This window comes from Botrytis cinerea, chromosome 8, assembly GCF_000143535.2.
Source record: "Botrytis cinerea B05.10 chromosome 8, complete sequence".
Lineage (NCBI taxonomy): Eukaryota > Fungi > Ascomycota > Leotiomycetes > Helotiales > Sclerotiniaceae > Botrytis > Botrytis cinerea.
Window position 1 is genome coordinate 1,973,353 of NC_037317.1, and position 12,442 is coordinate 1,985,794.

At 44.5% G+C, this 12,442-nt stretch overlaps 6 protein-coding genes across 7 annotated transcripts; 4 read left to right on the top strand and 2 right to left on the bottom strand.

The window, feature by feature from the left end:
- The first annotated feature begins 580 nt into the window (after positions 1-580).
- On the top strand, positions 581-3,165 carry BCIN_08g05210 (hypothetical protein). The gene is made up of 2 exons (XM_001552939.2): positions 581-995; positions 1,055-3,165. The coding sequence occupies exons 1-2, from the start codon at positions 953-955 to the stop codon at positions 2,797-2,799; spliced, it is 1,788 nt and encodes a 595-aa protein (XP_001552989.1). The 5' UTR covers positions 581-952; the 3' UTR covers positions 2,800-3,165.
- A 571-nt stretch (positions 3,166-3,736) lies between these two features.
- On the top strand, positions 3,737-5,150 carry BCIN_08g05220 (hypothetical protein). Of its 2 annotated transcripts, XM_024694707.1 has the most exons (4): positions 3,737-3,988; positions 4,061-4,131; positions 4,260-4,890; positions 5,059-5,150. In XM_024694707.1, the coding sequence occupies exons 1-4, from the start codon at positions 3,951-3,953 to the stop codon at positions 5,084-5,086; spliced, it is 768 nt and encodes a 255-aa protein (XP_024550499.1). In that variant the 5' UTR covers positions 3,737-3,950; the 3' UTR covers positions 5,087-5,150. The 2 variants fall into 2 exon arrangements, with proteins under 2 accessions (XP_024550499.1, XP_001552990.1); XM_001552940.2 differs by having other exon boundaries at positions 4,260-5,150.
- Positions 5,151-5,321: 171 nt separating this feature from the next.
- Positions 5,322-6,144, bottom strand: Bcmrpl51. Its single transcript, XM_024694708.1, has 3 exons — positions 6,071-6,144; positions 5,933-6,015; positions 5,322-5,880 (listed from the first exon to the last, which is right to left on the bottom strand). Exons 1-3 carry the CDS (start codon positions 6,107-6,109, stop codon positions 5,589-5,591), a joined length of 414 nt encoding a protein of 137 aa, XP_024550500.1. The 5' UTR covers positions 6,110-6,144; the 3' UTR covers positions 5,322-5,588.
- Positions 6,145-6,238: 94 nt separating this feature from the next.
- Positions 6,239-8,056, top strand: Bcsnp1. The gene is made up of 4 exons (XM_024694709.1): positions 6,239-6,648; positions 6,744-6,871; positions 6,929-7,034; positions 7,215-8,056. Exons 1-4 carry the CDS (start codon positions 6,387-6,389, stop codon positions 8,027-8,029), a joined length of 1,311 nt encoding a protein of 436 aa, XP_024550501.1. The 5' UTR covers positions 6,239-6,386; the 3' UTR covers positions 8,030-8,056.
- A 206-nt stretch (positions 8,057-8,262) lies between these two features.
- Positions 8,263-9,932, bottom strand: Bcmrt4. Its single transcript, XM_001552943.2, has 3 exons — positions 9,540-9,932; positions 8,801-9,262; positions 8,263-8,748 (listed from the first exon to the last, which is right to left on the bottom strand). The coding sequence occupies exons 1-3, from the start codon at positions 9,728-9,730 to the stop codon at positions 8,688-8,690; spliced, it is 714 nt and encodes a 237-aa protein (XP_001552993.1). The 5' UTR covers positions 9,731-9,932; the 3' UTR covers positions 8,263-8,687.
- Positions 9,933-9,971: 39 nt separating this feature from the next.
- On the top strand, positions 9,972-11,983 carry Bcmdm10. The gene is made up of 2 exons (XM_024694710.1): positions 9,972-10,208; positions 10,295-11,983. The coding sequence occupies exons 1-2, from the start codon at positions 10,112-10,114 to the stop codon at positions 11,398-11,400; spliced, it is 1,203 nt and encodes a 400-aa protein (XP_024550502.1). The 5' UTR covers positions 9,972-10,111; the 3' UTR covers positions 11,401-11,983.
- The last annotated feature ends 459 nt before the right edge of the window (positions 11,984-12,442 follow it).

The window sequence follows — 12,442 nt, forward strand, 5'->3', positions numbered from 1 at the left end:
GTCATGTGGTATCTTGTGGTTTGTTCATACAGTTGAAGGCAGAAGGTTCGTAAAATAGTTCGCATCCTGCCTCGTTTAAATTTGCGAAAAACTTCGTCAAACTGGTTCCCCACATTTCGAATAGGAAAAGGTTCCAATCAACTACGCATCTGTTGCTGATGTAGATAGTCTGCTATCTTTTTTCTTTTCAGCACAAGAAAGGTAGGTACGTACGAGGTGTTTTAAATATCTAATCTAATCTTCGAGGAGAATGCGATTTGTGTATGAGCGTGTGGAAAGCGTGAAGCGTATCTGCGGGTGTAACAATCCATGATGCGCCAAACTGATTGATAGATCGGTGTTAAGATTCTTTGAAGTCTGCCTACCAATTTCGCCCCGATAGATTGTAGAGCCCTGGACAAAGGGCGAGCATAGCCTTCTGCATGGTCCTTGAAAAAGGCTCGAAAGCTAGAGCCTGATCGCACGACAGAGTTAAACGGGGCGTTAGATATAGCAAATACCTTGTTGATAATAAAATGCATCCAGTAAACCCGAATGGGCCATTGAATGATGAATTCCTTATACTGTTTTGCTGTCTTGTGGCACTCCTACTCGGTGACTGTTCATTGGTGTAACACTACCTCACCTATCGATTCCACCCCTCCACTTCAAGACTAAACCTAGAGGAAATAAAAATGCTAATAATGCAAATCTTCGCACCTCCATTTTACAATTCAAGTTCTTCATAAAGCCTTACTTCACTATCTACATACCCAGCTTTCCGGTGTCCCAAAACAATTGCGGCTCAAACCCGACCCTTAACTTCTAGTTATAGCCCCGCTGTTGCCCGCATTCCCTTTCAAAGCTCGCAATCTTAATTCATCGAACCTTGATATTATCGGTACTTTCACGAAAGCCTCATCTTAAGACTCACGTCAGTTTTCCACGAGATAATTACTAAGGCGCCGTTGAAATGAATCACCCACAACCTGGTATCCCTCCGCCTCCACCTCTCGGTAAGCTTCTTGAATGATTTAATCTATCAAAACAATGACATAGTTAACACAAAAGCTAGGAGCAATGGGGCGTGGTGCTCCGAGCCCCCATCCTCATCCCCCAGGAGGAGGTAGATCAGGACCTCCAAATTTTCAGGGACCTCCTCCAGGTCATCCAGCTCACCAAGGTCATCCGGGTCAGGGTGGTCCACCACCTGCCGGACGTGGTCAACCTCTGCCGCAAATGCAAATGCCTATGCGACCACGATATCAATCCTCCCACGTAGTGGATCTGAACGCCTCAGAGAAGCGACCACTTGACGATGCAGCGTACAGAAAGTTGCTGACAACACATACGGTTTTTTCGATTAGAAAGGTTGTGCCGACCGGAAAAGAAAAATCCACCTGGGCAAAAGCCGTGGTAACTGAAGAGGCTTTATCACAAGAGGATATTGTTGCACAGTTGAAAAAATTGAAGGACTCCTCACAAACAATAACAGATAAAAAAGCAGCTTTATTTCCGAATCAGCAGGGCCAAGTAAATAAACTTTTGGATCGGTTGAAAACTGAGGAATCGGATCAACACTTTGATTGGTCCCTTGTTCAGCTTGACAGAAGAGAGAGGTCTTCCAACAAAGTGAGAGAAACTGTTTTGATCACCATCATAGTAAAACGTTCGCCCAGAGACGAAGTTAATGCCACGGCTCTTTTTGCCTTCATCGACAGGTTAAAACAAGAAAAATCAGCACACTTGACGAGACCTCCAGCGCAACCTCAACCTCAACCCCAACCTCAACCCCAACCTCAATTTCAACCTCAAGCCCAAGCCCAAGCCCAAGCCCAAAACCAACCTCAATGTCAACCTCAACCCAGACCGCAAAACGCTCCGCCGAATCCAAATGTGCAACCTCAAGTTCCTGTAGGGATTCCTCATACGCCTGGCCAGAAGAGTGGCAATCGTGGACGATCAAGAAGCAAAAGCAGACAAAGACCGACTCGTTATCAGTCAGACTCGAATTCTGAATCTGAATCTGATAGCGACACGTTCTCAACTGGAGGTTCGACCGTCAGTAGTTTGGTTACTAGCATTAGTTCTCGTTCTGACGAACGCTCAAAGAAGTATAGCTCACGCAGTAGACGAGGCCGTAGCCAAAGTAAACGTCGTCCACGGCAGCACCACAAGAAATATTACGGCCACAGAAGCGAGTCACCCGAGCCTATATTTCAAGAATTTCGAAAGGGTAGTCATCCGGAATCTCCTCATGTCGGAGAAGAGGTCCCACTTTCCGCTCCCAATGCCATTGCACAAGCATTTCGACAGGGCAGAGAAGAAGAAAGAGCCACTGCTCAGTATTACCTTTCTCAGTCGCACCGACCAATCATTATTGATGAGCCATCAAGAGCTGTGGTACCTGCCGGCCGTCGCGAACTTGAATATGATACCATAGCGCCGAGATATCCTGCGCGTCAACATGCAGAGCTCCCGATGATAGAAGCTCCTCGATATAGAGAACATCGATATTCTCGGTCCTCACCTCGATATCGAGATGACCTGTACAATGAAAGACACCTTGATGATGTATATGAGGATGATTCTCCACCTCTTATTATCCGAAATGTGAGATCAGTCCCACGAGAGGCCACTTATAGACGCCGCTTTCTTGACGCTGAGAGCCACATTGATCGAGGTTCAACCACAACTAGAATCCCATTCACAGGCCTTCGCCCTCAAATTCCTCAATTTCGCCATCATCCTTTCGCCCCAAGAAGTCCACCACGACATCGATATGCTTCCAGTCATAGCAGTGATGGTGCGTACACATAGTTGAGAGATCCGTTATTTTAGCTGTATGCTTTTGAATACCTTGCTTTCTTAAATTTTGAATCCATGTTATATTATGTTTTGATGTTTTCAGTCTTGAAGATTGATGGATGAGTTAGTAATGATTGCTGCTGGGAAATCGGTGTTGGTTTATGGTAAATGGATGGACCAACGGCGCAGGACTTTATATCTCTGGCCTGGAAGGACAATGGATAATTTGACGACTGATGGTAACAAAGTGCATTTCCTATGTACCAGATACACGTGGCATCAAAAGCGTTTTTTAATGAAATCCCTACTTTTTGGAATCCTCTGCTTTTGTCAACATGAAGTATAAGTGAATGGCGTTAATTGTGAGCCTTGAATCCATACGGGAAGCTGAGTTCTTATGTGAATTGCATCTTTGCATTGATTGTTCCATGCCGTGAGATGGTTTGAGCAGAGTTATGCCCAATGTTTTGTACAATCAGTGGTCCCGAGTCAATGCATTTCGGTCCATTGAAACATCACGAGAGGTCAATTCATTGGCAGTATCGGTGAGATCAATCAAGCCAATCTTGGCCATCATGCCACTGTGACCAATTATTGAAGCAGCGTTGTTTCATTAAGGCTTGATCCTTTTACTGAGCTGGCAATTGGATTTGAAGGAAACACCCTTGATAGCAGTTGTATGTTTAAGACGAGAGAAGGTCCGATGTCGTCAATACTTCCATGGTTCTTTTGAACAGTATGTCGATATGCTTCGCAGAGGTCCTTGCAACCATGGCGGCAGAATGATACAGATGGCAAGAGATGAATGGCTGATTTGTTTCACTGATCCAACAATGTCTTGATACCATTTTCGATTTGATGTCGAGGTTACCGACGGGAGAGAATTGAGCCTGGTATACATAATACGTGCAAGTTTCCGTCCATTTTTTTGGGTCCAATGACGATTTCTGGCGGGGTTTTAGATTTCTGTAGAGAGTCAGGTCCCGCCGAGAGCTCACCCCACTCCGAGTCCTACCGATTCAAAAGAAGTTTGATATCAATCCAGACAAAACTTCTACAAGTAAAAACAATCATATCAAAAAGATAATTTCCATCTCGTCCAAAATCAACTTATACCCAAACCCCTCCAAACTATTTTTCGTATCACCAGAAAACTAGCAACCATGCCTCGTCAATTCTTCGTCGGAGGTAACTTCAAGATGTGAGAGCTTTTGTTTACTTTCTCCCCCCCCACCAAGCAAAAAGGATTTCAGCTAACTTTTGCTCTCATCAGGAATGGATCTGTTGATTCCATCAAGAAGATTGTTGGAAACTTGAACGATGCCAAGTTGGACCCAAATACCGGTATGTATCTACCTTGGTTTATATTCGTCCATTTGTTGGGGATGAAGGGGGATCTGTTGATCCTACATACCCCTCTTTCAAGCTTCTACACGGCATTCTGGGATCTTGCTAATAATCTATTTAATCAGAGGTTGTCATTGCTCCACCTGCTCTTTACCTTCTCCTTACCCGCGAGCACTTGAGACCTGGACTTGAGGTTGCAGCACAAAACGTTTTCGACAAGCCAAATGGAGCTTTCACTGGTGAAATCTCCGTTGAGCAACTCAAGGACAGCAACATTACCTGGACACTTCTCGGACACTCTGAGCGTCGTGTCATTCTCCAAGAAGATGATTCATTCGTAGCATGCAAGACCAAGGCTGCTCTTGATGGAGGAGTTGGTGTTATTTTCTGCTGCGGAGAGACCCTTGAGCAAAGAGAGTCTAACAAGACGATCGAAGTTGTTACCGCACAATTGAAGGCTGTTAAGGATAAGGTTCAAGACTGGTCGAAGATCGTCATTGCATATGAGCCAATCTGGGCTATTGGTACTGGAAAGGTTGCTTCCACCGAACAAGCACAAGAGGTACACGCCGCCATCCGTTCCTGGTTGAAGAAGGAGGTTAGCGAGAAGGCTGCAGAGGAGACCAGAATCATCTACGGTGGAAGTGTTAGCGAGAAGAACTGCAAGGATTTGAGCAAGCAAGAGGACATTGATGGTTTCTTGGTTGGAGGTGCTTCATTGAAGCCAGCTTTCGTTGATATTATCAACAGCCACTTGTAAGTGGTTTTAGGATTTCATGAATTACGATTGTAAATTGGGTATTCAACCCTACCAGGCAATAAAAAAGACCTAGCAGTATGATATGTTTTCAGGAAATATCCACTACCTCAAAGCCAATTCTAGTCTCATGCTTGTTATATGTGAGAATTCTAATACATCGATAGATCTGTGAAAGGTGATAGTAAAATTTGAATTATTATACAAGGTGTCGGAATATCTAATCTGCAATCTAGCAGGTAGTTTGACGGGTTCTATCATAGCAAGCTTATATGCACAGCATTCTTCATACTTTGGGCGGCACCCATGTTTTTCACTTAGATCAGATGCTGGTGATCGAACGCTCGATGTTTTGATGTCTATTTGTATGATAAGTGTCTTGTATATTTCTGAGGGCACTAGTTCCTGACATAGCCGGACTTACACTCACTGCCAATCTTTATTGTGACAATGAAGCTCGAGAAATGACTTAGTGGGAAGACAGAGAGGTAGAACAGATGCTAGCATCGACAAGAATGCCGATAATCTGTAGAAAAGCGAAGCTTTAATAAGTTGCTCAACTCATAACCATAACCATAACATCATACAGCCGAAATATTCGACATAGGACTATCGGAACCCATGATTTCCTATCCTTAACGCCAGTAATGCTGTTATGTATAATACAACAATGTTTTTTTTGGTTAAAATTTCCCCCTCAAACCTTAATTCCACCACTATGATAAGGACTCCAGATACCTCTAACACTCTCGTTGATACTCTTCACGGGCTTCTTGACTCTCTTGAGTTTTTCTCCACTTGCATCTCTGAGCAGCTCTGCCTTTTTTAATATTTGTCCGATTTCTAGGTTCCTGACGCAAATGGCCTTCTCGCGACCATTGATATAATGTCCTATAATGACTGGGTGCTTGGCGGGTCGAGGAGAGACAGTGATTTCGATTTGAGGATTGGCTTTCGCGAAGCCCGGTAAGGAGTTTTTGATGAAGGTACTGTGGCAGTATGAGTATTGGAGCAACTTGAAAGTTCGAGAATACTACTTACTTCATGCCCTTGGAACTGCCAGCCCAATCGCAGTAATGAAAATCCATTTTTGTACATTGGAGAATGAAGGCGCCGACACCATTCTGGATGAGATGTTAGCAATCTAGAATTGCCTACAAGAACTGATCATATGCGTACCTGACCAGTGGTTGTTTTCCTTAATCCTGTAATCCTCATATTGACTGTTGTGCTGACGTCAAAACATAAATTCCAAAATTTAGATAGCATTCGACATGTTGAGGTTCAAATGAAATAAATTCTTAGTCACGTGACTGTGATAATTTAAGCTTAGGAGCTCAAATCTCAGGTCACCATCGGGCGTCCTCACTGCTGCGACGCGACACAGTTCCTCACAATTTTCTCCATCATACAATTCAGCAGGATCATTTTGCAGTTATCGTAAAGACTGTAAATTCATCATTGCGAAAACTTTGGGAACCGTTAATAGCCCACAATGACCGATAAACTCCCACCAAATCTCCTTGCGCTGTTCGCGCCTCGACCCCCTTTGCGATGGGTTCCGCCTTCAGACTTCGCCCCAGAAGATCGCAAAACTGCCAATATCTCTGGCCTTGCTGCGTTTCTCCCAGCTCTTCAGGAGTACAAGGAGACTGACGATTACCAGCCAACCGAGAGCTGGCTTCAGAGAAAAGACCGTGTTAAGTTGGAGAAGAAGGCCACACACGAAAATATTATTCAGGAAGCCCCAAAATTATGTGAGGGCCACCCTTTATGTCCTATATCACTATTTCATCATCCTCTTATTCTCCTTGAATTTTCTGAATTATTGCTAATGTTTTTGCTTGTGTAGTCAAACCATCTGAGGATCCAAACATTCGAGGAGATGCTTTCAAAACACTTATTGTTAGTCGATTGGATTATGATGCCACTGAAAAGGACTTGGAGCGCGAGTTCGGTCGGTTTGGACCCATCGAGAGAGTAAGTACACTTAATTTATTCTGCTGAGTACATTACGTTAACCTTGACGTTTTACAGATCCGCATAGTTGTTGATACTCACCAACATGAAAAGCCCGGAAAGAAGGTCAAGAAGCATCGCGGTTACGCATTTGTAGTTTTCGAACGAGAGAAGGACATGAGAGGTAAAGCCGAACATAACCCCATATTCCCCATAAACAAATTGCTTAAATGCACAATTGGCATAAGAATTTGGTTATCCCACTTCTTGTTTTCGCTTTTCCTTTCTTCTTGTTACCCAGATCAAGGTATATGAATATGGGTAAATGACTGACAAATGCGCCTTGCTCGCGCTTCGTGAATAGCTGGTTTAGAAAACTGTGACGGTATCAGAATCAAAGATCGTCGGATCAAGGTAGATGTCGAAAGAGGTCGAACCGTAAAAGGTTGGCTACCACGTCGTCTCGGAGGTGGCCTTGGGGGTCGTGGATATACAAAGTCTGCTTCTTCACGACCAATGGGTCCAGGTGGGTTCAACGGCCCTCCTGGAGGCCCTGGCGGTTTCAGAGGCGGCTTCCGAGGTGGTTTTGATGGAGGCAGAGGTCGTGGTGGATTTAGAGGAGGTTTTGATCGAGGTGGATTTGGAGGTGGTGGTGGTGGTGGACGAGGAGGAATCGGTTATCAAGGTCGGGGAGGATTTGGCGATAGAGGTGATCGTGGTGGGTATGGGGGTGGAGGATCCAATGGCTATGCTCCCCCTAACGCACCAGCTGGCCCAGGAGGTGGTGGTCGTGGAGGTTTCAATGGAGGTGGTGGTTATGGTGGAAGAGGGGGCGGAGGTTTTGGAGCAGGATCACCAGATCGTAATGGTCCTGGAGGATCCAGCGGTGGGTATGAATCTCGTGGTGGCCGCTCATATGATGACAGATCCGGCGGATACCGTGGCAACAGCAATCGTGGCTATGGTGATCGCGATGGAGGTCCTCCTCGTGGAGGCAGTGGTAGCAATATGGAGCCGGTAAGACCCCGAGATGGTAGCGGATACCGTGATAGAGATGGACCCAGAGATGGACCTAGAGATGGGGGATATGGCGGAAGACCACGCGAAGACGATTCACGAAAGAGACCCTACGACAGTAATGGTTATGAGGAGGATCCTCGTAAATTGCGAAGGTATTAGATACAATGAGACTGGCTGGTGGGTTCAACAGTCTTGTGGTGGGTTTTCTTCGAATCTTCCATCTTTTCTCCCTTCCTCAACAGGGGTAAGCGGTTCTTCGATCTCAAGTTTTCACCCAAGGTAGTGTTTTCGCCTAATCTACTTGCATGCTTCTCGACGGCGTTTTCATAGTACGCACAAAAAGCAGTTTTCACTTACGACCAACCTTTTCCCACATGATAACTATACATACATGTTACAAAGGTCTTTACAACATTTTCGGCACTCAGCAATCGGACATTTCTCTTGAATGGTTTGGTATGATGTGGTTGGTTTTCCTTTTACGCATTTGGGGCTTACTTTGATCATGGGAGGCACGATCAGAGGTAAGAAAAAGGTATTGCCTGACCATCATCGTTTAGTGCTTTTGCAAATTTGTCATTTAGCTGGGAATACTGTTTGTATGATCAAAGAAGGAAAAATGAAGTTCAAGGGGTAAGATGGATAGCTCAGGCATAGCACTCAGGCAATTGCTGTTTTAATTTTTGAAGTACACATATATTCCATAACAAAAACGTGGCGCCGGTAAACGCCTCATAGTCTAGTCTTCTTTTGACTGTATGATAGTTTAGAACAGAAACGACGATCCGAAATGCCTTTTTTGCTTTCTTTAATATTTTTACTCGCTCATTTCCGTAGCCTCTATTTCTGTTACTTCTTGATTGGATGCACTCCAGTATCTATTCTAGAATTAGAAGGCGATTATGTGAAGAGGAAGAGAATAAGACTTACGCAAGCAATTGAACACTGAAATCTGCAGTAGCCACACCAAACAACTTCAATAATCTTGTTTGCCTACTGTCCAATACATCACCTTCATTACAAACACAGTAAGGATTCTCCAAAGTAATCTTTCCTTTGGTCAAGGTAGTCGGTACATTCAATCTTCTCAATTCTGGTTCCAAACTGTGCGCCATGGGGACATCGTTCTCAGCGGAAATCTCTCCTCCCATACTGTAGACTATTCCTGCGGGAATAGTGAAGTTTCTGCTAGCTTCTGTGCCGGCACGAGCGAAATCTGTTTTGGAGAGATCTTGGAAGAAAGTGATGATGGAGGAGGGTTCGCGGTTGGTGAAGAGAAGTCCAACGTTGCCGACTAAATGAGGAGAGAGGAGGGAGGTGTTGGGTTGATATTCGGAGGAGGGGTCGCTGCCGAGGGCTTTGGCCATTACTTTTGTTTTTCCAAAGAAGAGTCTGATGGAGGGTAAGTGTTAGTATTATTTTTGAAGTGGTAGATGTGGTCGTTGAGAATTTCCAATTCAATTGACTCCTGATGCTCGCGTTTTCAATTAAAGTTCCCTCTTCTCTTTTCTTCATGGGATGTCTTCTTCTTCTTCGTCTTCTCTTCTTTCACTTTGGCTCGACTTGTCCGCTATTACCATATCATATCATCTCCATCCCCAAAGCGACAACATCCCTCGAATCTCCAAATCGATCAAAACAAGAACCAGAAAAACAATGCAATACATACCGGCAATCGCTCAATTCATTCCTGACATCTTTCAAATAGGTATTTCTCATATTATCCACACTAAACACAAAACAATGCTGATAACTATCGAGCGATTCGCGCACATTGGCAAAGAGTTTGAGCGAAAGCTCCTTTCCTTTCTTATCGACTTTGGTGAGATGAACGACGCGCGCGCGCTTGGATTTAGGCATTTTGATTATGTGTTGTGGTGGTGGTGGTTGGGAGAGAGAAAGGGTGGTGTAGCTGAGGAGAGGTGATGAAATTTAATAGAGGATTGCGGTTTTCGATATTGATGGAGGTAATTTTTTATTTTTCACAAGCTTGCGATTGATAGTTGATAAGATTTCAGACTAGACTTATCGAGGTTTAGTGGGGTGGAATCACGCAGGGGTCGGAGTGGGGGGTTAACGTTGTTCCGGATTTTTGTGTTTGGAGCTGCAATTGGATGGATGAGAGGAGATTCGATTGAATTTATTTATTACTTTGTTTATGAAGCGGTGCGAGTTTTGTTCCTCTGCTTCTCTATATATTAGAGGTTGATGTGTTGATTTTCGGGTCAAGCTTGTGCGGAGATGTTGGAGTTCATGGATTATGTGCAGTTTGCATTCTACAATGCGACAAAATGGAATTATGAGAATTCATATTCGCAGTTGACTGCTTCTGCTAAAGGTATCTGCTCAATTTGTCTACCTACCTTGAAGTCTTCCTTTCATAACTTGTTGCCCTTCAACTGACTAATATCTTTTGAAATAAAGCACTTCTTGACTTCGAAACCCCAGGCGGTCTGCGATTCAATCTCTCGTCACTCAGCTCCCCCAACTTCGCAACTTCGTATGCACTGGGTAGTGTCGGGCTTGTGGATGGATCTCTCTCCTACCTTTATTCCTCGTTGCCTCTCCGTACCACTTCGCAGAGCGCGAAGATTGATTTATATAAGATAATACGAGGATATCGACAAATCCAGGAGCTTAGAAAGGTTGATGAATCATGGATGTGGGAGCAATGGCACGGGGGTCGACGAGTTGATCAACGGGATACATTACTTTATGGACGACTTTATTTGCCGCAGAGTACGCTTGAAGCGTTATATTTGAGAAGAATTAGTCCGACACAGCAAGTGAGGATTACGGCTGTTAGTGATAGCAGGCTGAGAAATGGAGGAACAATGTTAGCTTTGCATCAGTACGATACAGGGAAATACAGTACCGAGACTTTGTATTCGACTGATGGGGGGTTATTGGGATTGAGAGGATTATATAATTTTGGACCGGATCCAAGGAAAGAAATTACGGAGCCGCCCAAACAGATGTCAAGGATTGATGATAAATTCTATGGACGATTCAGCGCAGGAGCGGAGCTTTATTACGGAACTTTGAACAAATCAGGAGGTGTTAGTGTTGGAGGAAGGTTTGCCACCTTGCCGGCGCATAAGGGAATACCTTTGACAGCCACTTTGACGCTCAATCCATTGATGGGAAATATTAGTTCGACGTATGCTGTAAAAGCAGGTAAGAACCTATCTCTATGTTCAAGGCTAGACTTCAATGTCTATAGCTACGAGAGCGATTTGGTCCTTGGATGCGAATTGTGGAAGATGAAGGCACCGGTCGAAGAGCGCAGAGTAAGGAGTATGGAAGCAAAGCTTGCATGGAAGCTCGACGAAGTGGATTTAGAAGAGAAGAAGAAACCTGAAGAGGTCGCCGGAGTTTTGAAAGCAAGAATTGACCAGAACCTGAAAGTTGGTTTGGTATGGGAGGGTAGAGTCAAAGAATTATTGTTTACGCTGGGAACTTCGATTGATATGAAGAGGAGAGATCAACCGTTCAAGGCTTTGGGACTGGAATTGCAATATTCTTCGTGAACATCTTGGTTATTCGAGTAGTACCAACGCCTTTTGTTTCACAGGGCTGATTTAATGCTACCTCCTTTAGGCGAGCTCGGGAAGATCAGGCGAGGTTTGGTATATTGGGTAATGTTCTTGTGAAACCCAAGCAAAATTCGAGAGAAACTAGACTCGTACAGCAAGGCCTCGACTAAGACACCGGAGATATGGCAGTGTGTCATTCGGAAGACTACCTTGGCGACATCGGATTTATGGTGTCGCGACCTTTGCAATTATTTCTCGATCTCAATCGATTATCGGAATGCGAGGCTTTCTCGCACCAGCTTTAGGGATAGCTTGAGCCCGAAACGCTACACGGTAATTAAATGCTATGGAGAGCCACCCGACAGTCGTACGCGAACAGGATAGCTGTGAGCGCAACAGAGCGGTAATGTTTGATAAGATAATCAATCTATGAAAGTATTGGCTGTTATGTCACTAGCAGTTTATCGAAGCATAGAAAAGGCAAGGTTGTAGGATAAGATATTTCCACCCCGATGTTGAGAAGGGGATGAGCAGATAAGAGGGTCCACACGAGAATGAAATGCTGTTAAATTCCACATTCTGAATGGAGATGCGGAGATTGAGGGAGAACAATCCATCGATGTGATTCACGTGATATCAACCTTTCTCCGTTTGTCGTCTCCCCAGTTCGGAGATGGCTCCGAATGGTTACAATTTTTGTACACTGCGTAGACTAGAAAGTGACAATTATATAATGATAATCGACGTAAGGCGAAGCACATGCAACGGACCGCTTCGTGCACGCGGCACCACCAGACCAGACATTTGTACCTTTTCGCATTGCCTTGAGCCTTGTTGTAACGTCATTTGGAAGAAAGTTGATCTTATCTTTGAATCAATGTCTCTCTTTTGACAGGATCACCTGCATTTTGACATATACTAGAGTCACAGAAAAACATTCGTGGTCACGGCGCACGAGGGAAGTACGTACCCAGGTAGGCATCGATGCATGACACACACAGAGAGTACTGACATAATGGCTGACCGCACTACCAAA